We start from the raw sequence: 26,119 nt of genomic DNA on the forward strand, positions 1-26,119 counted from the left end.
CAAGTAATGCTCTTAGCGGAAAATAGAAAAGATTTGGTCGCGACTCGGGTAAAAGTATATTACGATTGTTTGTTAATCCATTGTCGAGCGATGATTTAGCAGGGGCTTTAAAGTCACTTAGATGTTATTTAAGAACGTGAATGTGGGTCAAACGTCCCGTGTCCACCTTGTCTTTCTTGAACCATTACGAACAAACGACTAAAAGTGGGAGGAATAGGAACGAAGAAGAAAAAGGGAACAGAGAGGAAAAGGGAGGAGAGGAGGAGAAGAAGAAGAGCAGAGTGATTCACAAAGGTCGATGCTTGACGAAGAGACGTGATTTATTTTCGGATCTTTAACGTGATCCGTCCCGTCTTTTCGAATGGCCTTACGGGTACACCCGACGCGAACGACGGCAGAGCCGGTCGTTCCTCGCAGAAAATAGTTGTGCGAGATAGAGTTAACAAGCTAAAAAGATCGCATGTAAATCTTCGGTTTACGACGAACGAGGACGGTTGATTGAATTAGAACGAGCGTGAAAAGTGAGGATCGATGATTCGCGCGTTTACAAATAGCTCGTCAAATAAAATCTGTTCTTCGTTAAACGCGGATTAGAAATCTCTTTGACGGTCGAAGAGTGTTTACAAGATTTAATAGCGTATAAAACGTTTTTTCCATTTCCCCCCTTCCCATACTTTTTTCTTTTCTCATTATCTTTCTTCCCTCTTTTTTTGCTTTCTCCTTTGCTTTCTTTTTTCTCTTAATCTCATAAACTCTATTCTATAGATCGTATGACAAAGCATACGGGATCATTCTTTAAGCGCTTCAACCCTTTAAAGGTTTTGTCTTTTCGATGTCGTGCCTCCTACGGCAGGCCATATAAAATAGGTCGTTTCGTGAAATACCCTTCATACGGAAACAAAGTTAGCTTCCCTTAGGTCGTATCACTACGTTTTACGTTTTGTTTCTTTTAATGGGAAAATGGGTTAAGAGTAACGAGGATCGTACGAATAAAATTAACGAAGCGGAACCTTTTCCCCTTACGATTATTGTCTTACGCATTCACCTAACTCTCATTAGCGATGAAAAGCTGTCGAGTACGCGTCGTACTAAGCGAACAAAAGAACTTGGATTCTTCTTTCGACATCGATCTCGGCTCGTCCATTTATTATTCGTACATCAAATGTAAATTCGCGTTGTAACTATGTATTACCGTAAAAGTAATTCGAACGAACGTATATCCGTATATTTCGCGAAAGAGATTGCACGGAAATAGAATATCGATGTATCGGATTTAACTTGGCTACGGAAATAGAAGTTACGCGTCAGACTCCTTACAACTTCAGTGACGTGCGTATCTAGAAATATTGCAGTACGGTTCTGGTTGCAAGTTGCTCGATATCGATACCATTTTAAAAATAATATTATTAATCCTGGTATCTGGTACGACCATTTATTAACTTTTTAAACGTACAAAGCTTTGAAAGGGATTATTCGGAACGTTTGACACAAGTATAAACTATTCCTGAATTAAACGATCGATCTATATGCATTAACGATATCGCATGTTTCTATTACATGCTAACAGAAGTAAATTAGACGTCGAAATACGCGTATCTATAGGAACATTGTCCTCGACTATCATTTTCAACTCGAGTAGAACGGACAATATTCCTCCGCACTCGTGTCCGCTGAAGCATCAAAACCGCACTTAAAAGCACACACGCGAATTGCTGAGTGGACGAGTAAACGTTGCACACGAATTACAACTCGTTATCAATTTTGGTATTTAGTGTACAGTCGTGTATCAGCACTTCCAATATATAGAGAACCTTCGTACGGCGTATAATATCAAACATTTGAAATTACTGTACATTGTAGATTACTCTATTCGTATAGCATACTTTAGACAATATTTGACAATTACGGTACCGAGGAGGAACACTCTGCTAACGCTTTAATAGTCCTGAAACGTAAACAGAATTTTCTTCTCTCGTAAACAGACCTATGTACGAATTTCAATGACGAACTTTTTCTACGATGCTTTAAGTCTGTTATTTATCTCGATTTGCTCTTCCTAAAGCAGAAGAAAAAAGAGAAAGGAAAAGAAAAGGAAACGGGAAAAAAATGTACTCCCTCGAAATCCACGGAACAATTACGAAGTAATTAAAATATAAAGTTAGCGGGAAATAAAGCACGAGGATACTCGCGAGAATTTCAATTTTATCGCGCGTTGAGCTAGCACTTTTACCGAACAAAGAGCAAAGAAGAGAAACGGTTTTGCTTGGACGCAAATAAGCTTCTGCGGCTGGAATACTCCGCACAGACGGTAACCACCACATTTACGAGTGGTGGCGATGCGCATACAAAAGGTATATCGATTGTCATCATCGTGTCGCGAAGTGTGACAGTGTGATTCATTGCGTTATTGCACGACGATAACGTGGACTATATATGTAGATAGAGTTCGTGTGTATCGTGTCTCGTGCAAGTACGTTCGTGTGTGCACGAGATGCCGCATAATATACGAGCGCGGTATGACGTACGATTATTATGTGGACCATAACTGCTTATTAAATTTTATCCAGGATCCTGGTGAGAGTGTTGTAGTTCGAAATTCATCGGCGATACCATCGATATCGATCGTGGGTGTAGTGAGCAACCGATACGAACATTATCCTGAATATTTTAAGGTCTCCCACTGGTCGAGCTGTAGCAAGAGAGAAACGGAGAGAGGGGAAGGAGAGAGACAGAGCGATGCGCACTTCCCATTTGAGCATCGACCTCTTCCACCATCTCTTTCCATGCTCTTCGTCCCTTTCCACCTCTCCGCTCTCTCCCGGACCATATCAACGCGCCATCGGCCATATATCGGTTTCATTTTCCAGTTACGCTCGCCTCAGTTCCAATACCTCTTGTTCCGCCGTACCGTAATAATATTACGCACTGTTGCGAGTACGGTATGCCAGCTTGTTAATTCGCCACGGTTTTCCATCAATTTCGTGGCCGCGAGCCAGCCGAGCCACCCCTTTCGCTTTCCCCTTTCTCTCTCTCTCTCTCTCTCTCTCTTACTCTTTTTTACATGGCTTCTGCTCTACCCTAGCGTTGCTTCATCTACAAACGATCGCCATTTATAGATACATATATCCATACGTGACACAAACACAAGCATATACATTTTATTCGTTCGGATTGATCGTTAGAGGTGTTAACGTAATACTCTCCAAGTGTGATAGTGTCGAAACGTGGGATCGATTCCTGCGGCGTGTAAATGAATCGTACGCGAATGATACAAGTGCGAAGTGTCAAATTAACGATCAAGAATCAAGGAATTAATCGGACAAACGATCCGGTTCGAATCAATTCTCTCGTACAACAAGCTCGTGGAGCTTTTCGATGGTCGAATCGAATTCGAATCTAACTTTTGAGATATAAAAATTTGGCAAAATTGTTAGCAACTTGTTTTCCTTGGGGTAAATTCGTTGGTGAGGCTCTCCCTTGGAGGGAAGATAGTGGGTGGATGCCACTAGAAATGGATGAAACACGCTCGCGTTTTAGATTCTGTGTGCGTGCGCGCGCGCGTGTGTGTGTGTGAGAGAGGGAGGGTTCCCCAGAGCACTCGACTCATTTCTCCGAGCCAACACAAACCTCTCGACTCGACGCCACTCGTGGAAACGAAATCTGATACGAGAAAAGCTAAACTCCTTCGAATGCACAAGCCGCCCCTTCTTCGCCACCCTAACTCCTCCTTCTCCTCTTCTTCCTCCTCCTTCACTCCGAGCTCTTCAACCCCTCCACAACGTATTCCTCTTCCTCCACCGACTATACTCTTCCAGTCCTCGCACGACTCCAAGCTCCTTTCAGTCACCCACTTATACTCAGTCAACCCTTTTCATTGCGGAAACGTCGTTCCGCGATTCATTTATTTCTTTTGTCTCTTTCTCTCTCTCTTTCTTTTTTTTCCTCTTTTATATATATATATATATTTTTCGCTCAAGTATTCTACTCTCTCTCTCTCTCTCTCTCGTTCTCTTTCTCGCTCAAGCTCGCGATCCATGCAATGTCTCGAGAAGTCTCTTTCGCGACTCACTGCACCCTTAATCGAAACCCTAACGATGACGACAAAGTAGTTCGTTTAGCTCGTCTTAATTAACTACCACGCGTAGTAGTAGTCCTTCGCGACACGTCGTTTTTGGGTATCTTCTTTCACGGCACGCGACCTCCTCTCTCTTCGTGAATAACGCCCTCGAGTAGTTTAGTCCAAGCTACTTTGTACTCGTTAGCTTCTTCGTAATTAGTCCGATAGAAAAGGGACAAAAAGCTTACGTATCTACGTAACTAACCTACTCGTGAAATTGTATAGCGTTTGTCTTTCATATTTCAACCAGCGATTATAATATCGTTGTTCAAACGAACTCTTCTCGAATATGCATTCAACCGATATAATTACGCACTCCTCTTCGCGGATCTATATACGATTATTCCAATTACGAATTTCTTTAGAAAGTTTTTTTTCGTTCTTTTTTTTTTTAACGGACAGAAATTCGATGTATCGATAATTCGAAGTGTACGGTGGTTGGACATGGGAGGGAAGAAGAATCTCGAGAGACCCCATTGTTCCTTTCCCCCATGATCGATTCAATTTACGAAGTATAATTCGAGGGGATACGGAAAGTAAACTAAGAGGAATCTGTGCGAGGAAAGCCGATATCTATCGTTTCTCTTCTATCTACTTACTTCTTTCCAACTGTTATACGCTATCTCGAAAAACAATGTATTCGATAGGAGAAATGTGCGAGTCTTATGAATGAATGAATGAAACTAAAGTCCGTGGCGCCGCCGTACGTCTAACGTAGCAACCTCATGACTCTTCGTGCGTACTACTCGACAGGTTATATCGTCGACTCGCGTTCAATCACGAATAAAAGCTGCTTGTCAATGAAACTAAAAAAATTTAAGCGAATAAACGTGAACTTTTGTTTTTTCGCTTTCTAATACGATTGTTATTACTACGATACGAAAAAAAATTACGAAATATTACGGGACCCAGTGAACGTCGTATGGAGTCGAGTTTGATTAAAAATTCTACGTCGATCTTTTCCCACTTTTTTTTTTGGAACATCGTAAAGCCTCGCATAGAGTTTAGCCCGAGATTGCTCGTTCTTGCGATCGATGATAATTATTCTCGTACGTTCGGCTATAAACAAGAAGAAAGATCGTTGGTTCCTAGTCCCCCCGCTAAATGCTCTTAATGACATCCCATAATTGCCGCGAAAGTTACCTGTAATTACCTCGTGGAAGTACTTTTGCCGTTCTCGTTACGATCATCGGTGGTCTGCGATCGCGGAAGGATCTCGAGAAAGTAAAATGTCGATTCCGTTCCTCTGCGTTTCTTTCTTCAAAATAATTTCATAAGTTTTTATTCGGACGATGATATTCGAGAGAACAAAAGTAGCGAATCGTTGGGCTTGGGGAAGGAAAAAGATCGATCGATTACCGCAAACGTGCTTTCGACAACGCGGTCGATGTATTTACTCTGTACGGATCGGCCAGAAACGATAGAAACGAGCGTTCGACGAAGAACGGAGAACGGAGATCCGATTGCATCGATGATTGGTCGAAGGATCGATCGGCCGACCTCGGCGACGATTTGAATAATTTATTCGAACGATCAACCGTATTAATATTCATTACTCGGTCAATACTCGATCGAGCGAATCATCATCGGTACTGGGATAATTGTCCGCGTAAACATTCGTTCGGCTTAGCCGGCGAGTTCGCCGCATTGATCCGAATCGAACGAGGATAACATCACCGGTCGCATCGTCTCCTCTACTTCCATCCGACCTATTATAGAACATCTGTATATCGCTCGAATTTCGGTGAAACATTTCGAGAGAAGCATCACGAGTATTTCTACCTATCGTGTCTATAACTATCTACGTGCTGCGAGTGTATGCACACAGATACGCGCGCGCACATATATATTTTTTTTATATATATATATGTATATATATACGTAAACGTATATCGCGAGACATGATATTTTTTCATTCACCGCCGGAACAAGCCCAATTGAATTTTTAAACGTACCGAGCCGCGTCATATAATTAATTAACGACTAACGCCCGTGACAATCAATTATTCGATTAGTCCTTTATTCGTTATACCGAACAATCATACGGCTAACGGACCATTAAACGAGTTACGTATAATCCTGTTACGTCCGAATGAATTATATAATGTAATCTCTCAGGAGAGCAATGCGTACTCACCCCGCTAAAAGTCTTGACGTTGTGCAAAGCGTTCTGTGCGTCCAAGGCGGCCTTTCTCGTGTAGAAGGTTACAAAGCAGCAACCTGGAAAGTAATTAGTCGTAATTAGTCGAGACGCCTACGTCCTTACATTTTCATCGTCGTCCGTAACTTTGACAACGATCATGGCATAACCGATTGATATCGCGAACACGCTCGTCGACGATTGCGAATCGCTAGGAAAGCAAGATGAACGAAAAGTACGAGAATTCGATATATTGCGGAGTACTACGTTCTCTGTTCGATGTATCCGAAACTCGATATGATTGACACCGACGGATGTAGACTTTGGACAGAGATGACAGGTTAGATGGAACGATGGCGAGAGACGAGAAGAGAAAATAAAAGGTCGTTGTTGCTTCTGGGAACGTCGTCGAGTCTCTTCGACGTCTCTTTGCATCCTCTTTCGTTTCTCTTTACCAAAGGAGACTTGGACGTCGAACCGGCAAGCGAATTCGACCGGTCGGTAGTTACGAGTTGCCAAAAGTTCGATTCGCCGTTGCATCGCTCTCCCTTTTCTCCTTTTCTATGCTATACAGTCGGCTAATTCCGACTCTCCTCTTGCCTCTCTGTAGACACGCGAATGGAGAGGGTAGAAGATGCTCATGCGCGCGTGTGCAGCGTTGGTATTACAGCCCCTTAGTTTACGAATGAGTTGCTTTACCTGCATACAGCTATCCTCTCGTTCCGAGCATCGCCACAATGCTTTCGCAAAAGTCCATGAAGCTTAAGCAATATGTTTGTTCTACCATTCGCTCGCTCTCCCTCTCTACCTTTCTCTCTCCCTTTCTCTTTCTCCTTCTTTTTTCCTCCAACAGCGAACTTTGGAATTCCCAGCTGGAACTTACGATTCGCACGAATTGCTAAATTACTGTTGTCCGCGAAAAAAAGGCGGACACTTTTTTCTTGTCGGATTCGCTGTCTCTTTCTCGTTTCTTTTTCTCCTTTCTTCTTTTTTATTCATTCTCTTCAACGTTTGACAGAAAGTTGAAAATAAATTCAATAACTACTTCGTTTTTAGAATCCATAGAGACGGGAAATTAATTCAATTAAAATCTCTTGGCATGCGACACGTTAATAATCCTATTCAAGCTAAGCAGGAAGAACGTTATAATGATATTGTAATGAAACACTAATCTTCATCTAGAGGGTGCTATAACGTGATTACGTTTAATAGAAGCATCGGCAAGGTTTGCAATTAAGGTAGGAGGAGGATCGTGTACCGTATATACCTTGTTTTGGACGATAACGCAATATGGCAATATTCAATATCGCATTTAACGACGTAGGTACGATCTCACGACGAATATCGTAATTGCGATCGGTAGTGTACGATGCGTTCGATTTTAGGATACCATAATACTTTGTCAAAACGTATAAAGTACCGTTCGTGGTCGGGAGTTCTTGCAGCAACGCGCGAACGTGACTAGAATGAAACCAATAGATGTGATAAGTTAATACATCTTTATACGATGGTCTCGCTCGACTTTCCGCGTTTACCTTTCGTAACTTCGATAAATTCGATTCTCACTAAGATTCTAAATCCTTGCAATGTTAAAAAAAGACGAGCGGTGTCGGATTCACAAATTTTTTCGGTATCGACAAAGTCAGTTTTTTTCGAATTCCTCAGAAATTCCGATCGCTCTGAGGACAGAAAAGACAAAAAAAAAAAGAAAAGAAAAGAAGGAAGAAACAAAAGTCGTAGTCGCGTTTCCGACATGCGACGTCGACGAATTTCAAGAAATTTACGAGACGCGGGCAAGGGAAAATTATGATCTAGCGAGTAACTAATCTTAAGGCATCATCGCTCGATAGACCCTTAAATCACATCGAACGAACTTTCCCTTCGCCATCGGTTGGCCGTTCGCCGAGCAGCCGTCTGTAATACTCGTGTCTACAAATGACCCTATTCGTCGAGGTGCCAACGCTGCCGCTAGTACTCCTTCCCCTCTTTACCACCTTCCATCATCCCTTACCTTGACTGATGATCGCCACGTAAGCGAAGATCACAAGGAAGATATCACGAGTCATTCGGCTGTTGTTGAACTAGTCACCGTAACGCGATTAGAACGTGTACTTTTTTATCTTCGATCTAAACACGAAAACTTTCCTGCAATCTGCAAACTTTGCTTGCGAATGCTTCTTCCGAGCGATTTACCTTCGTTCTCGTAGGTAATCGTAACGAATGATTACGAACGACGATCCCAGAAATTGGTCGATCCGCTTTGTCTGAAACGTTTAGCTTCGAAAACGATTGCACAGAGATATTCCCAGTCGCGTAATAACGTCGTACAGGTACGACGAGTCTTTGACGTTGAACGCACGACAAGCTTCGAAGATTGTTAATTGAATTTTCGTTTAGAAGGTGAAACGTTCTATTACAATAACAATGATCCGATTCATAATGCTGTAGAATTCCATAATTACGGGACCGTAATTATATGCAAATTGGGATCAATTATTAATAAGCGAATTATTAACCCGGGAACAGTGTGCAGCAGTATTCCCATGAGTTGCTCGCACACACAGTTTGAATAGCACTAGTTTAGAGTAGAGAGCACGTCGGGCCACGACGACGGTGTAATTTTCTCGTATGGGCTTTGCCCAGTGTTTTCTGACCGGCCACCGGCCACCACTAGTAATATGGACTACCTCGTGACGCGCTTTACTTCGGAGGAAAGCTCTCGGCGACCTGGGAATCGCGAACAAAGCGAAAATCAATTTCGTGGAACGTTGTGAAGCTGTAATTCCTACGAGCGTGAGAAGTAAATTATGGAAGATTAAACGTTATTCGTGAAATAACGTTTAATTTCCATTATCTAATACGACGAATTTGTAGTCGTTTCGTTAAGAACGTGTAACGCAAAATGAACGTAAGACGACTCGAGTCCCTGTCCTTTTACCAACGTAAACACGTATACAAACGATACACAAACCTTAGTTTTTCTTTTTCTTTTTCTTTCTTTGGCGAAACGTAAACATTCCTCGGACCGCCGAGCGAGCTTGCAACGAAGATTCCGACGACCGACGTTACGACAAGATACAAAAGCGAAAAATAAATAAATAAATCGTTCGATCGATCGATAAAGTGCCATCCCTACTCTTCGCTTCTCGTCCGTTCACACTCGCGAAATAATTCCAAATTATTCACGGACTTATTAATAATGCTCCATCGAAAATTGTTCGCAACACCAAACAATGATCGTACGTTGGCCGAATATAATCTCGCGTGTGGGTGATGTCATTTGCAAAAATCGTGATGACGAATGAGCCAGTCTGGCCGAACAAACGAATGAACGAATGAACGAACGAACGAACGAACGAATGAACGAATGAGAGCGAGCGAGAAACGAAACTGCTGGGGAATGCTGCTGGCCTGCAGGGCCTCGTCGCCATTAGGGATTCCCAATTCACGTCGTAATTATCGCTAATTGGACTCCGGATTATACTTGCGCGACACTCGACGCATGAAACGCCCGTCGTTCGCGGCGCGAATTATGCATTGCTCGCGCTTACACGTACGTTCCTACCTACACATATAATTTCACGGGAGGCACGTCGAGAAACGTTTCGAGTGACATCAAGCGAATAGAGGAGAATAGAGAGAGAGAGAGAGAGAGAGAAAGACTGTGTGTGCGTGTGTACGCGAGCGTGAGAGAGAACGGACGAAAGCGAGGAAATCGAGAAGACGTATGTAAGAGAGGGGGAGAGTTTGTCGTCGCCGATGCATCCATTGTACGAAATTCCATCGCGTCGTTCGTTTCTACGACGGAAATTATTCGTGCGTGTAACGTAAGAGCTGGGAATTCGATGACACAACCGCGTACTGACTTGGCGTATATCCGTCTATGAGAGAACGATATTCTCCAGCAATGAAAACGGCTTGCTCGTGCGATTCCAATAATAAGATGGAATAAAATCGCTGTGCTTGGCCTAAAGAATCGTTTCGTTCGATATCCATAAATCGGTAAAAGGAACCGTTTGAAATTTTTAACAATGTCGCGATTAACGCCACGACGACGAGAAGAACGACGTTATATATCGTAGATTTCAAAGGTAAAATCAGTGTCCTCGATAAGGGAGGTTAAGCAAGCTTGATAAGTTTGAGAAAAGATATTATCGTTGATATACGATCGGTTGATACACGCGCGCGCAACGTGCAGATCCCGTGGGTTTGCGGCTAGTACACCTCGATCCCGATCCGTGATTAGAGTCCACTGGGAAATCTATAAAGTCGTCCTTCTTCGAAAAGCGAAAATGGAAGGAAATTTATATCGGCTTTTCGACCGGTTCGTTTCTACGTAAGAGTATCGTGTCTGCTGTTTTTGGGACTCGTTACGTTTTTTTTTTCTTTTTGAGACGCGAACGCGCCTATGAACGCACTTATGATCCGACGAACGCGAAAACGAGGATTTTTTTTCGAATTGAAATTAGCGTTATTCTCGAATATAATGAGGCAAAAAAAAAGACGGAGGGAAGAAAAGAAGAAGAAACATAGTATCAATAGTATCGGCAAATAAAAAGTAATAGCCCTTGGAGTTAGAGGAGTCCAAAAGCAAAAGGTATGATAATGATGGCGCATCGACTAGGAGGAAAACGTATCGTCGTTGCTAGCCGATCGACGAATACGCGAGGATCCCGTGGGCCTGCGGCTAATACCTCGATGCCGATGCGTGATTAGAGTCCACGGGGAAATCTAGCCCGGACATGCTCCGGAGGTAATGCTCGTTACTCGCAAGCCGAGTATACCCTCGCCCTTTGCCACCGATGCCAGCAACGAACGAAGCCGGCAGCAACGGCAATGGCATGGCATTGCAATAGTGGCAAGAGTAGCAGTAATGTACAGAGCTGCCTTTCTGCGCACGATACTCGACTTGCTGTTCCGATCCGACCCATTCTGTCCATCCACTACTACCGATTCTCTATCCGTTTCATTCTATCCTGCATCAGAACGATACAGCATTCCGCTCGCGAGCAAACCGCGTTGCAATAATTGCAGGAACTCTCGCAACGACTGTACGAACGATAACACGTAATCGACGAAGTCGCAGCCTCCGGATGAGTTCAATTAACGATGATTTCCTCGAGCTTAACGATAACCGTACTATTACGTATACCTATCCCGCTACGTTTCGTAGAATTTCCTAAACATTGCCACGTTCGGCTTTAACGAAATTCTTGCCTTCGACCGAACGGTCTTCGCTGACAGAAACTTCCTTTTACGTGTCAACGAACGAAATAGAAAAAGTAGGTCCAGTTTTGTATCATAAATTGCGATCGTACGTTTCCACGCTTCTCGGGGCTGTGATATAACTAAAGATCTTCCAGAATGGCCGAAGAGAGTACGCTTTCGACGGACATCGATGGAGATATTATCAAAGAGTAGCGTCGATCGTGCTCGTAAATTCGATGTTCGACACGTACCTACATGCGACGATCGTCTCTCTATTTTTCTATTTTTCCCTTTTTCCCTCTTTCTCTCTCTCTCTCTCTCTCTCTCTCTCTCTCTTCCTTTTTTCCTACTTTCTTCCCGTACGCTCCTTCTTCGACACACTTCACGGCGGGAGATCCTGTCTTCCGATATTGCCAGCGAAAACGCTTCGTCGTTAAAATAGTTCGACGTTCTCGCTGAAAAGGGATGTTGAATCAAGCGCTGAATCGATGAATTATGATTTCGCGACGATTACGAGATAAAAAGTCTCGAGAGAACGAGAAATATTTCAGACGTTCTAATTTTCCGAATAGAGGAGTCGGTCTATGAATCATACGATTCTTAATAGAATCACATACGAATATAAATCGTGTTAACGTCGGAAACAAATTGCTAGCTATCGTGGAATTACAAGTAGATACACCGTCGACTCGTGTAACTTGATTATTCGAAGGAGACGTTCAGTTCCTTTAGACGGTACGAAAAAATATCGAGAAAACGGAAAAAAAAGAGGCAAATTCCTTGTAAATATATCTTATCGATTAAATTCCTTCGATATTTCTCACGATCGTATTAAACGAGATATCCCGTATATCAAATCGAAAGATGAGAAAAGAAGTTTATCTAACGCTCTAAACTATTTCGCGTCGATTTAAGTGCGACTTTAATTAAGCAACTGGCTGCTTTTCTTAGGATAACGACATGCGCCGAGTGCATCCGGCCGAAATAGCCGTGGTAACAAGGCGAGATAAGAGCCGTGAGTTATATCGTCTCTTATCTGCCGGTTGTGCTCACGGCATTTGACCTGTGATATCGGTGTAGATGCCGGCCACGTTGGTGCAAGGTGCAAACGAGACTCTAGCGACTGTCTCCTTCCTACCGTTCTTGGATCTATATGCTCTCTCGAGCGGTATGCTAGCGCACGCATACATACACAAATCTCTCTCTCTCTCTCTCTCTCGCTCTCGCTCGCTCTCTTGTTTGTCCGTTCGCGCGTACGTGCGAGTAACGTGCCTCTAGTCAGGAGACCAGGCTTTGACCGATCAAGCAACCTGAATTCACTGATTAAGCGGAGAACAAAGATGGATTGATTCTAAGGTGTCTCGCTCGCGATCAAAGATAAGGAGAGAGCTACCATCTCAACGTTTGAGCAATTCTCCTTTTCCTTTCTTTTTTTCCCAGAAATTCTCCTTATTTTTCTTTGAATTCTTAATACCTAAAAGTTGTGCAGCAGGACTTGGAACATCTTTAAAACTTTCGATTAAAAAAAAAGACAAAAGAGATAAAAAAAAGAAAATAAAAAGGGAAGAAAGAAAAAAAAAGACGTTGCTCGAGGAAGTTTTTACTTGAAAAAGTTTTTAAAAGATATCGTCCTCTTTCTTCTCTATGGTCATCGCGAGAACGATAATAAAAACGGATTTAACGAATTACCATCCATTCGATTATATTTCCCTTACTCTCTCTTTTTGATTTGACACTCCGTCGCTCTGAATACTTTTAATGGCATCACTTCCACGCCACCATACAAAATCATCGCCCCGTTCCATTATTATCGACATTAATTTGCATAAATACCGTCGGTATTCGCTTCCCGTGCTTATTATCCGCGTCTCGCGGCGAGACGTATCACCCCCGTAGTAATTTGCATGTCGGCTCACGTTGACACGCGTTTCGCCATCGATCGCGCGGATCATTAATTGGTCACGTTTATTTTCTTCCTGCGATCGATAACGGTCGCCCTTCCATCTACTACGCGAATTTGTGTACAAATCGTAGAACGCTAATGGTCTACGTTAACAAACGAATTTATTTTCGCACGTTCAAGAGAAATTTCCAAATAGTAATTTAATTTTGAAACGTCGTTCGATCCTCTTCCAAGCGTAATAAAAACTCTCGATTCTTAGAACGTGCTAATCTTAACAAGCTTGTTCCACGAAAACTTTCCATGTGATTTTTTTTTTTTCGATCGAATAAACGATTATTCGAACGAATAACAACTTGATACAGAAACGACGGTCCAATCACTTTTCTCTCTCGCGATCGCGAAGCGCGTATCGAAAAGATTTCGATCGGTGACGAAGAAAAAAGAAAAAAGTAAATACGTTTGTCCCTAGGCAGTATCAATTTTTCAAACGGCCAAGTGGATATCGCGTAGTCGTCCAAGATTTTTTTTTTTCGAAAAGAGAAAAAGAATATGAGTGGCAAGAGGCAGAACATTCTCGCCCGAAAAGCTAGAGCTAGACTATTGCCAGAGTAAAAACAAGTGCTATATGTTCGCTCTGCCGATAAAGGGAAGGAGGAGGAGATTTCCGTGATAAAACCGAGATTGCTATCCCGTGCCAATCCCCGGAATACTTCGTCGTCCATGCGAAACGATGAGATCCGTCTACGAAATCGTCTCGACACACACTGATATCGAGTGTTCGTTCTCAAGGCATGCCAAAGAGAGCCGATGCGAAAACAAACTCGAAACGAGCGACTTTCTTCGAGATATCAAGGTGAATCTTTGTATTCGTATACGCTCGTGGATGTGTACAAACAGGGACCATCGGTGAATCATCCAGGATTATAACCTTTCCACAAAGGTTGCACGCGACGATTGTTTTCTTTTTTTTGACATTGAACGTGATCGAAAGTTCTCTCGAAATAAAAACATATGAAAATATTTATATGCGTGTCGAAAATAGTAAAACTTTTTTTACTCGTCGCGTCGAATAAAAAAATCGGAGCAACGCGATCGAGCGCGTAAGCAATCAAGACGAGAACCAAACGTTGCATCCGGAAAAGTCACCAGCAGATTCGTCATTTCTGTGCGACTTCTTGCGCATTCGATTTGCTTTTCGTGGTACGATGAATCTTTTTATCAGCGATATTGCGCACGCGCTCGCTCGCGGGAGAGTTTCGCGAGAGAGAGAGAGAGAGAGAGAGAGAGAGAGAGAGAGAGAGAGAGAGAGAGAGAGAGAGAAAGGGAGAGGGAAAGAGAGATAAGAATAGAAAGAGACACGTACACTTGTCTACGTATTTTGTCGCGATACTTGCATTCTCCAACATCCTTCAAACACATTTCGCAGACTCGGAGTATCTCGATACACTTTTATCCATCCGCTCGGCATCATTGATATTCCGTGTGCGTAAAAGATGGCTTCCTACGGACGGGATAATATCCTGGCTAAGAAACAGCCGAGAGAACCTTGTTTCCTAACATTCTTGTTTTATTCCAATCTCTCGATCCTCTTCCTCTTTTTCCTTAATATTCCTCGCATTTTGAATATCGAGTATACAATAAAGAAAGGTTGGATTTGTTTGAACGTCGATCGAACCTTTGATCGTCCAAAGTTTTAAGATATAAAACAAAAAAAACCGACGCTACTCGATGTGTCTTTGTCTTTTCGTTTAATATCGGAAGAAGACTATAACTTTTCTAACATAAAACTCGACTTTATAACAGGCAATATCTTCTCTAATTAAGACCCGGAGCTTGATCCCTCTTTGATATCCACCATCGAAGCTCTCCCTTTCGTATTTCAGATAAAATAAATCCAACGATGTCGTTTAATAAGTAGTACGAGGAACGATGGGTTCTGCAAAAATATCGTATCGTATAAATCCATCGAAGAGGGATCGAGCGAGCATCAGTCTGGTTCGTGTCCCTTTTGGTGATTTACACCGACCATATTGGAAGCTTGATCCCATCAAAGCGGTCGTTTTGGTTCAAAGGACGATGAGAACGGGATAGGAGGGTAGAGTGGGGGGATGCGGGGCGAGGGAGAGAGATAGGAGGATGGGAGGAGTACGAGCTGTGCGATCACACGAGCAATGTTTCAATTTCTCCAACTTCTGAAGAGATTAATCGCGAAGCAGCCCATAACGTTGACCTGGCTGTTGTAACGGCGGTAATCCAGATTGCCGACAGCCAGTTAGTTAGTCGGCGCTTCCACTAATCTCCGCGATATTAATTTGGATGCGTACACGAGAGGCATGCAGCCACAGAGAGACGGCGGAGGTCGGTACGGAAGCCAGTATGGAAGCCAGTATGGAAGCCAGTATGGGAGCCGAGACAACGATGGAACCAGCCGGTGGTCCGTTCGACGTTCTACATATGCGAACATAAGTAGCTTCGTCGGCCCGTTAAGACGATCTCCTGCTGGGACTAGGATGATTGACTGTATGGTATAATAAGCGGATCTCTCGATGTCAACGCCAGAAGGGACTAGAAACAGGTGGCTAGTCGTATATATCTATATATATCTATATATATATATGCAAAATAAAAACGACGCGTAACTTCATTTCGCGGTAATATATTCATATACTCATCTTCCTCCAGTTGTAATTCCATTTATTTATCATCGTAGTTGTTTATCCCGTCTAACTAAATTCGTTCGTTCGTTCGTTCGTTCGTTCGAAATATGCTTCGCATATTTATCGTCGTTTTTCTTCTCCGTCTCTCTCCAACATCGAGGAAGAACGTCGTTATATTTTATACGAATAACCCAGCGTTTCAGTAAATATGCGATATCGTTTTCAGGATTTAATTAATCGTAGTAAAGCATTCAAAGTATTTTACGCATTACTCTATGCGTATTTCATAGAACGATATTACATTACTTTTATTCCGCGTAATGGTAAATTTCAGTCCGATTTATATATTTATACACACACACGCCCACGCACAGATACACATTTTTTTATTAAATATAAATAGAATTAATGAGATAGTCTTACAAAGCAATAGTAATGAATTTGAAAATATTGATTTTATCATTTCATATCTACCATTTATGACGGAAAGGATGTAGCTGATGATAATATATACTTCTTCGTGTGCTATATACTTTTGCAAAATCGTCATTCGTTATATATATAATAACGTATGGTCGTTTTATCGTAATAAAGGGATCGGTTTCCGTTGATATCGGTAGTCCAAGGAACAGATGTTCTCTTCAGAATTTTTGCTGTCAACGCGATCGAAACAGTTCTTTGCGTTTTTCGAAACGCCGTCGTCTGACGAAGATGGTAAAAGGAAATTCTGAATCTAGGTCGAATCGTTCAATTTCGCGATCGAAGCAATTAATATCTGTACATATGGCGTATATAACAGCTAAGACCTTCTCGTAAATGTTAGTACGTTCTCCGGTATAATGGTATACACAATAGCGAGTAGATGTTTCGATAGAGAAATTTGTTATTCCACCTGTCAGTTTACCTCCAACGTCTCTTGATACACGTATCTCTTGCTCGTCTATCATCGCGATGTAGAATATATACAAGATAGCACAAATATTATTACATGGATATGCGCATTTACGTATATTATATCGATTGCATTTTATATAGAGAGTATCGGACAGAGTATCTATATGAAAATTATTTCTTTCAACATTAATATCGATTTGAATTTTCACGATAAAATATTTCGAGACTATAAACGACTTAGGTCAAAGCGAATGCTCGGCTAATAATCGAACGATATATAATTTTTATTCGCGTCTTGCATATGCAAATGAGCGAATCAATTTCATTAGAGCGCGAAGGTCGCGCAAGAACGAGCCGATATCGATCGATAAGGCGCCATTCTATTTCGAATTCGCGTCACTTCGGAAGAGTCTATCGAAAAGTGCATAATTCAAGTGGAAAATCGTTATCTGGCAGGAAATTACGACCCTCGTCCTGTCGGCGCACTGACAGGGATTTACCATCGTTTCGAACAAGGGATGAACTTCGTAGATAGGAATATTATTTTTCTTTTCTTTCTCTCCTTTGTTTGTGTGTGTGTTTTTTTTCCTCTGTTTCACTTACGAACAATGCATGCCAAAGAAAGACGCTCGTCTTCTACGATACGCCGTTTAAAAATCGTTGATTCAAAGTGCTAAGTAATCCTTGCGTTCTTTTTCCCAAAGAGATCTTTAAGTAACAACGAGCGCAGTCATCGATCGGCGATCGATGGAATGGTCACGATGAGAAAGAAGTATCGGTTATCGGAACCAGACCGGATGCGTATCGTTCGAACGATTAAGGCGACTGACAAGAGATTCGATAGAAATCCGATGAGCTACTCCGCGAACGGGGGGAAAAGCTATTAACCTTCGGCGAGCGAGAAGCAAGTTACCTACATACGTATCCATATACGTGAACTTTCACCGCACGGAATTAACCTCTCCATGGAAGGACACGAACGAGAGATAAAAATGCGCTATACCGAACATAGGTATCGCACGCCAATCGGAAAAACAAGTTAACGAAGTTACAGTACGAGGACGGCTATCGACAGTCGGAAGATTTTCCTTAAATTAATTTTTCTTTGTTTGTTTCTTTGTTTTTTTTTGTTTTCTTCAATTTGTTTTCCCGTTTTTCGAAAGTCGATGAGACTCGAGGAAGCCATACCACCTTCGATAAAATCGCTTCCACTTGGAGGCGTTCAAGGAGGAAAATATTTTTAATCCTTTCCTTCTCTTCTTCTCCTTCGAATACCGCCTGGATCTTTTTTACCGGGTTTTCTTTTTCCCCTTGCTTCTTCTTTCTTTTTTATACAAACGAGGTCGACGAGTCGCCCGAAGAAAAACGAATCGAAGAAGAGAGACGGTAGTGTTCGTGTACTACTCAAGAACGAGAAAGATCTTCAACTTCTTTTTTTCTGTTCTTTCTTTTTCTTTTTTACCGAAGATACTGGGAAATGATATTTGTCCCGCGACTTCCTTTTTTTCTTTCATTCGTCAAAGTAAAAACATGAATGTACGAAGAGCGACGTATTTATAACCACATCGCGGTGATTATTCTTTTCCCTTGAACTTACGACAAGCACGAACCTGATGAAGGATGATGGATGATTAAAGGCAAAGCTTGCTTCTATCTTTCCTGCTCTTTTATTTCGTTGAACTTTTAATTTTCTTGACAGTAGCGCAGCGACGAGCTAGAAATACCTGTCTCCTTTCTTTCTCCCCTAAATACATACTTGTTCACGCTGACATTACTGCGAGTACGAATAATTATTTTTACGATATCTACCTGGAGGAGTAACTTGATTCCTAACTTTAATAAATACCGTTCCTACGCTGATAAATCAAATTCAAAGTTAACGACGTATTGAAAAGAAAAGGTATAAAATTATAATTCGTACAGTATTTACTACGTGAAAATACAGTGACTACGCCACTGCTGTTCGGACGTTGATACATTCTTGCATTAAAATATCAAACGAATCTTTAATATCGGAGAAACTCTGATTTCTTTTCTTTTCCTTTCTTTTCTCTTCTCTTCTTTTCCTTCCTTTCCTTTCCTTTCTTTTCACCAAGCTATCATCGATGAGAAAGAATTCTCAATTTCGCACGAAATCTCTCTTTTTTCTAAGTTCCATCTCAAAGCAGAACATTAAAAGAAAGAAGTGCACTTGCGAGACTTCATTATTCTCGATATTTTTTCACGATTTTAATGGATCAAATTCTCGTTTAAAGAAGGAGAAGAAAAAAGAAGACGCGAACGATTGAAATGTTCTCGAATCGCGAAGCTGCATCAACAAAGATTTTTCTCGTTCGTTAGCACATTTAAAGATAATCGGATTTACAGATACAATAACCTTGATACCGAAAATGAATGCCAATACCCTCATCGAAAAATGCATGCCCGTGCATTAAAATGTTGCGCTCTGCACGTAGGTACATAAATTTCATCGGAAGAGGACAAATTTTTAATTCTCCGATGGAACGTGTTCGAGGTAAAGACGCTACGCTAACTCGCGAAAACGTATTTTTCATTCGTACGCTGAGAAGGGATTCGTGCTGGGTCGCGTCTAATTAAAAAAAGCTACTTTCAAAAGAGGACTCTTTTCTTCTTACTAAAAACAAACGGACCTTCGTTTGTCTTATTTTTCTAAGTAATTTCGTTTCTTCCGTTTTATCAGAAGTTATTTCGTACAAGTAATTATTCAGATCCTAATTCGAAAATAATTGCATTTAAACGATCGTAAGGAGAACGATTAGATCGTTTTTATTTTTCTTCTTGATCGACGTTATTTATTCGCAAGACGAATTAATTGAAATCGTTGGTAAATTTTAAATCGATAATAGATTCGACGAGAGGAGCAACGAAGTGTTTGCTGGCGCACCCTAAAGCGAGTGCCGATTGTGAAGTGGACGAGGAGGAAAGTAGGGTGAGACGAGAAAGGCGAGAGAGAACAGAGCGGAATACTGGAAGAGGGTGGATTCTCTTGCGAATTTGTTAAATACACACAACGGTCCGGGACTCCTTTCCCTTTACGCCGGGATGAGATACATAAGTGTTCGCAATGAGCCGAGTCAACACGAGCGTGGCTATTGCGCTTTTAAAGCATGTCCTCTTGTTTGTCTACTCGTATTACTCGAGCAATTTTGCTCTGTATTTCCTTCTGGCGACACATTTTCGCAATCGGCTGACTTTCCCCCTCTTTCTCTCTCTCTTTCTCTCTCTCTCTCTCTCTCTCCGCTTTACGATATTTACGTTCACATATTCTATCGTGACTTTCGTAACTTGTGAAAATAAAATAATGTAACGAATACAAATTGCTAATTCATGTATATCGACCGAACTCCTTTTTTTCCAATAATGGGAATTACGATGTAACGATATTTTTTTTTTTTTTCGTATCATCGTACATACATCGTACGTTAGTACGGAAATTCATTCGTTCGCTCGTTGACTCGCTTATAATATTTTCGTTCTCGGCGTTATCAGGGACGCTATCGAACGTGCGGTTCAAATCGAAAAGTGCATTACCGTGCGCGCGCATAACTTCTTATATCGGAGGGTGGTTGAAGGAGGAGGAGAGGAAGCCATCCCTTGAGAAATTTATTTCAAACTTCTGCTCGCGCCGTTCTGTTTCCACTTCAATTACTATGCTATTACCGTATCCTGTAGGAATAGTTAAAGAGCAAAGACCCGATAAAAAAAGCGCGAATTACTCCTCGTTAAAAAGCAATTTCATAAGGACTCCGCGTATATACTTGTATAAAATTATCGAACCATCGAGCGTTTATTTAAAAAAGAATAAAACTTCGTCGAATCGATAGATCGAACGGAGAGATGATAGCGATCGAAACAACGGAACGCGTATTAAAATATGAAAACATGTGAAACATACTGTTGATTCGGCCGTGGTTAACTAAACTAATGAGCCACTCGAGAGAAAAATAAAAAGAGTGAGAGAGGCGGAAGAGTAAATGTTCTCGGTGTTGAAGACCGAAGAGATTTCGAGCGAACGACAAAGGATACGGACGACGAAGGAGAGCGAGGAATAAGAAGAGAAGACGAGTAAGAGACGAGAAGAACTAGAAAGAGGAGAAGAGATCTGGGCCGAGAGAGCTCAAAGGAAAGAGCAATCGCTTGCTGCGGTTGACGAACGTGACTTTGCTTTCCTGCTCTCAATGGAAAGGAAAGAGGAAACGACCTTCTTTCTCTAACGAGTCACCGGGAATACGCTACGCCGGCTCCTCTCTTGATGATCCAGTACCACGAATGCTTTCTTCCGGGCAGAGAGGCAAAGAGAAAGAGAGAGTGATAGAGGAGGAGAGAGGGAGAGAGAGAGAGGAAAGAAAACGATGATCGCTCCCTCTGTCTTTGACCTTCTGTAATTCTACTTTTTTCTTCTTCTTCTTCTGCTACTTCTTCTTCCTCTTTTTTCTTCTTCTTTTTTCCTTCTTTTTTCTTCTTCTTCTTCTACTTCCACTTCTTCTCTCGTCCTTGCAAAATGCTACGAATCGGTGGGAAACTTATTTGCACTACTCCGACAGTCGTCGATGCCATTACGAGTCGACGAGTTACTTTTACTCCCCGACAAGCCGCCATTTCCGTATCGGATTAACCGTACTACTTTATTCTTATTCCCGAGGACGATTTTTTACCAATCCCACGATTATCCTCCCACACAGAGAGATCTCCTTCCGCTCGTTTGACATAATCCAGCGTGCTCTCTTTTAATTCTATCCGCTTGACTCTTTTGCCTTTGTTGAATAGTTAAACCGCATACTCTTCCACGATCGTACTTACTTTATCTTGGTGATCTTTGAGAATGCAAGGACTACGAAAATTATGTCAATTGCTTCTGGAATATTTAACGAAACTGGATTATTCTTTATAACTTCTTTTCTTCGTTAATGCATTTATTAAGTCGGAATATATATATATCAACTGACTCGTGTAATCATTAACAAATCCTGAAAGAATTCTTATATTTTTCTGGAAGATAGTTTCTGATAAAACACGCGATAAAAAGATTTGATAACGAATCGTTAAAAAAACAAATCTTTCTCATGGGATCGATTTGCGGGGACATAGTCGACGATTGGAAATTTTTCGAAAGGCTTCGTCGGTCAATTTCGTCGCGACGGACTTCGTTGCGCATCGTCGCTCAGGCGAATAGGTATGTCCTGCGAATACGCGCAGGACACACGAGAACTATGCGCAGACAGAGTAAAACGCACGCGAGCCCAACGTCGAAGCAGTCAAAGCTCTTTGTGAAGTGAATCAAATTAACGTCATTGTATCCTTTCGTTCGTTCGGCCGTTAATTCGAAACCCATCGCCCTCCAGCCACTCTCTCTCTCTCTTTTCTCTCTACGCGTGTATGTGTGTGTCTATATATATATATATATATATATATATATATATATATATATATCTTTTTCTCTCATTCATTCTCTCGTATGTGCAAGCACACAGAAGAGAAAAAGGGAGAGAGAGAAAGAGAGAGTCTACAAACACGATATTCGAATTCGTATTTGCTCGCATAACTGCAAGCTTTACACGTTTTGCGCTCTGCTTTGTATTTTACAACGTCTTTGTTGTTAAAGTTGCTAGCGCTTTATACGGATTGCCAGAGATAAAAATTGTCGATCTTTTCATTTTCTCTCTTTTTTAATTTCTCACATGGCCACGATTACATCGGGCACTCGTGCGTAAACGTGAATCGAACTTTTTGTATCGCTTTGATACGAATGAAAAAAAAGAAAAAAGGAAAAAGGAAAAGGAGGAAGAAAAAAGGAAAAGAAAAAACGAGAAATTCTCGAAACGTAGATAGGTCAAACGTAAAGGAGAAATAGAAATTCTAAGAAAAATAACTCTACCGACGGTAGTACATATTTCTTGGCGCGCTGCTTATCGAGGCGAACTTCGACCTCGGCAAAGTCGAAGTTCCGCATAATTCTTCGATATTTCGTCGATAAAGCGGCGCACGCCTATCGCGCGCGACATTAACTCTAATTCAATTTAATTTTACGCGAGCAACTGGCCGAATAACTTTTCGCTAAATTAATTACAAAGGCACCGCGCGTTTTCTAGCAATATCGCGCCATTGAATCGTAATTTAATATCGTTGGGCAACGTACGTATCTACATATCTGCATATCTATATATATATATATATATATATATATAGACGTACACGTAAATACATAGACAGGTACGTACGATCGCGCGTTAAACCGATACATTTATTCCGTTAACAGATTTACAAGCTACAAACCGTTTCACGCGTGCAATTTTGCAGGTACATATGTATTCGCATAGATACGCGTATATACTAAACTTATGCACATAAACGTATATACACACGTGTAGTCGTGCTTAACATAACCGTTATCCATTTCTGCATGGTTAACGAAAGATCTTCCCTATGTCGATCTTCCTTCAAATATAAGATATATGTATATTTTAAGGGATAAATTCCGTCGCCCGTCAAACGTCGAAGAATTATTAGGGAAATGTAGGAATATATAAGGGAAAAGAAATTTAGGATAATAATAATACGATCGAGGGAGCATCCCGTTGATCCATTGTCAACTTCAGTCGGACGTTAAATCGTTATCATTGAGAAACGTCTTGTCGATTTTTCTCTAGAAATTATTTCTCTAGAAACGCAAGTATTTGTCGAATTAATCGTTCCAGGTCGACACGTCGAACGTGTCATTTAATCTACCTCGCGATGTCGCGTTATTCGGCAATTGAAATTTTATCCGACTTGTCTAATCAAGCGAGGCAGAGAGAGAGAGAGACAGAAAGAGAGAGAAAGACAGAGAGAATTACTTTGCGAAGGAGAAAAGAGAGGGTGAAGTCAGTCGAGTGGAAACGGAGAAAGAGGAAAAGCACAAAGCGATGCAGAGGCCGCGAAACGTATAGCTCGAGAAAAGGAAGATACTAACATTGTACTTCGTTCGTAGTAAACTTGATTAAACGCTTCGCTACGCGCATACAAGCGTACAATCGTGTACGTGATCGTGTATATGTATACTCGTAGACTTATACATATATATATGTATGTATATCTATATATAGCTATAGATGAACGAGCAACATCACGTGTTTCTGTATTTCTTCGAAGAAATGCCGGAAAATTCTGAAAAGTGGAAACGACTTTACGCTATGACCTCCCATTTACTGCAATTTTCTCGATCGCAAGCTCTCGCACAGTTGGTCGATTGAACCTTGGTTGGTATATATCTTGTTTAAAACGAAACGTTGGAGACTCGCGACAGAAGTACCAACTAAATTGTTACGATGATAAATCTATCCACTTTTATATATACATACATATATGTAGTATTTATGTAGTACGTAGTATGATCTGCAGTTGTAATCTCGTTCAAAGGGGAAAACGTCTCCAAGAATTTTCCTGAATTTCGTCTCGTGTCGCGAGAGAAAACGATTAAGTCGTCACTTCCAGGCAATTTAACTTCCGGAGAGGAGAGGTAAATCGATCGTAACTTTCGAGAATAGTTTATCGTTTGCAAAGTTGTTCTTTTATGTTTTTCTTCTGCTTTCTTTTCTTTTCTTTTCTTTTCTTCTCTTCTCTTTTTTCTCCCCGATCGAGATAGTTACGAATTCGGTCGTGCTGTGCGCGCCTACGTCGTCGTAGCTGGAAGAGGATAATTCGAAGAAGACATCGAACTTGACGATCAAGAATGAGAGACAGAGAGATGGAGAGAGAGTTCGTACGTAGAGTGTAACGACTTGATAATGCTTCGAGCGCGGCGATGCACCAGACGTGAAAATTTCTTCAGACCTTCTCTCTCTCTCTCTCTCTCTCTCTCTCTCTCTCTTTCGACTTCACGTAGTTGCGACTTACGAGGTAATTCCGCGGAACAAGTTTTTAGTTCGCAACTCGTAGTTACCGGGAGGTCGCGAGTTAAGAAACTTCGTCTCTCGAATCTCCCCCTGGCATACGGGATGGAGGAACTCGTATTTGCTAGCTTCGAAAGGTTACAACCTTTAAAAAAAAAAAAAGGAGAAGGAAAAGGAAAAAGAAAAGAGAGAAAAAAAAAGAAACAAAAAGAAAATTTTACTCTCCGGCTAAAGATCATTTCCCTTCGACTGGAGCTCTGAAATATATTTTCGATACTTTTATACAGTTATATATCGATAGTATATTTATAAATAAATTTATCTATCGGCGTAGAACGTAATCGTCTTTTCGAAAAGTTTTAAATATATTCTTGAGTAGCGTAAAAAATTCGTTCGCAAAGTATCGAAAAAGCGCGCGAAATAGTAAGGAACTGAAAAGAAAAGAAAAGAAAAGAAAAGAAAATAGGAAAGAACAAAAGAAAGAAGTAAGATCGACCTTTTATGCGGATAAATATATCGCTTTGTCACAGTTGGACCTCTCCTTTCGTCTTTTCGTACACGAACGAGACCATCTATTATTCCACTTTGAAAGTTTGCCAGGCATTCGCGAAGAAGGACTTTACCTTTTGTACGCTTTCAACGACTACGGAAAGGCGTCGTTACTATGCGCCTAGTCGCGATGGTATACAAAAGTAAACTCGCGGAGAGGATCGGGACGTTCGCGAGTAAGTGCGTCAAATCCACTAAGCGCATTTCCTTGCCGCGGGCGCGTTTCAACGGCTGGAGTCTCGACCTTTCGATGGACCAAAACTCTCCCAGTCTCCATCCTCTTTCTCCCTCGTCTATCCTTTCGAAGCTTCTTACTACGACTTCCTCTTCTATCTTTCTCTCTCTTTACACTTTTGCAACGTTATACCACGCTACGTACAACGCTACGTACGTAGGGACATCGGCATCGCGGTAGTTTGCGTTTTCGCAAACTCGCCGCACGATATTTTTTCTTTCCTTTTGCCGATTCCTTATTCCATCCTTCTCTTTCTTTTCTCTTCTCTTTGATTTCGCGAATCGATCGACGGCTCGTCGGTCCTGAGAATGCCACGATGCTCTCTGCTCCTTCTCATCTTCGGGAGGAGAACGTACTTTTGTGTAACTTCCGCGAATCCTAGTGGAAGCTAACCAGTAAAGTTTAATTACATGTCTGCCTAGTTCGTGCTTTTCCTTTTTTCTTTTCTTCTTTCTTTTCTTAATGGAAGAGAGGATCGAAAAAATAATAGGGAGAATCGTTACAATTTCGTAGAGTGTTATCCTATC

At 41.5% G+C, this 26,119-nt stretch overlaps 1 protein-coding gene and 1 long non-coding RNA gene across 39 annotated transcripts in view; one reads left to right on the forward strand and one right to left on the reverse strand.

Moving 5' to 3' along the window:
* The window catches only part of LOC127071595 (uncharacterized), a 205,251-nt gene that overhangs the window by 59,975 nt on the left and 119,157 nt on the right, over window positions 1-26,119 (forward strand). The window lies entirely within an intron of this gene.
* LOC127071589 (CUGBP Elav-like family member 1) overlaps window positions 1-26,119 on the reverse strand; it is a 253,175-nt gene that overhangs the window by 56,135 nt on the left and 170,921 nt on the right. For all 38 annotated transcript variants that reach the window (XR_007785149.1, XR_007785150.1, XR_007785148.1 and 35 more), the window contains one exon: window positions 6,255-6,337. Coding sequence is in view for 32 of the 38 variants with exons in the window: in XM_051011019.1 (XP_050866976.1) it covers window positions 6,255-6,337 (83 nt within the window). In the remaining 6 variants the exon portion in view is untranslated. The remainder of the gene's footprint in view (window positions 1-6,254; window positions 6,338-26,119) is intronic.

This window comes from Vespula vulgaris, chromosome 22, assembly GCF_905475345.1.
Source record: "Vespula vulgaris chromosome 22, iyVesVulg1.1, whole genome shotgun sequence".
Lineage (NCBI taxonomy): Eukaryota > Metazoa > Arthropoda > Insecta > Hymenoptera > Vespidae > Vespula > Vespula vulgaris.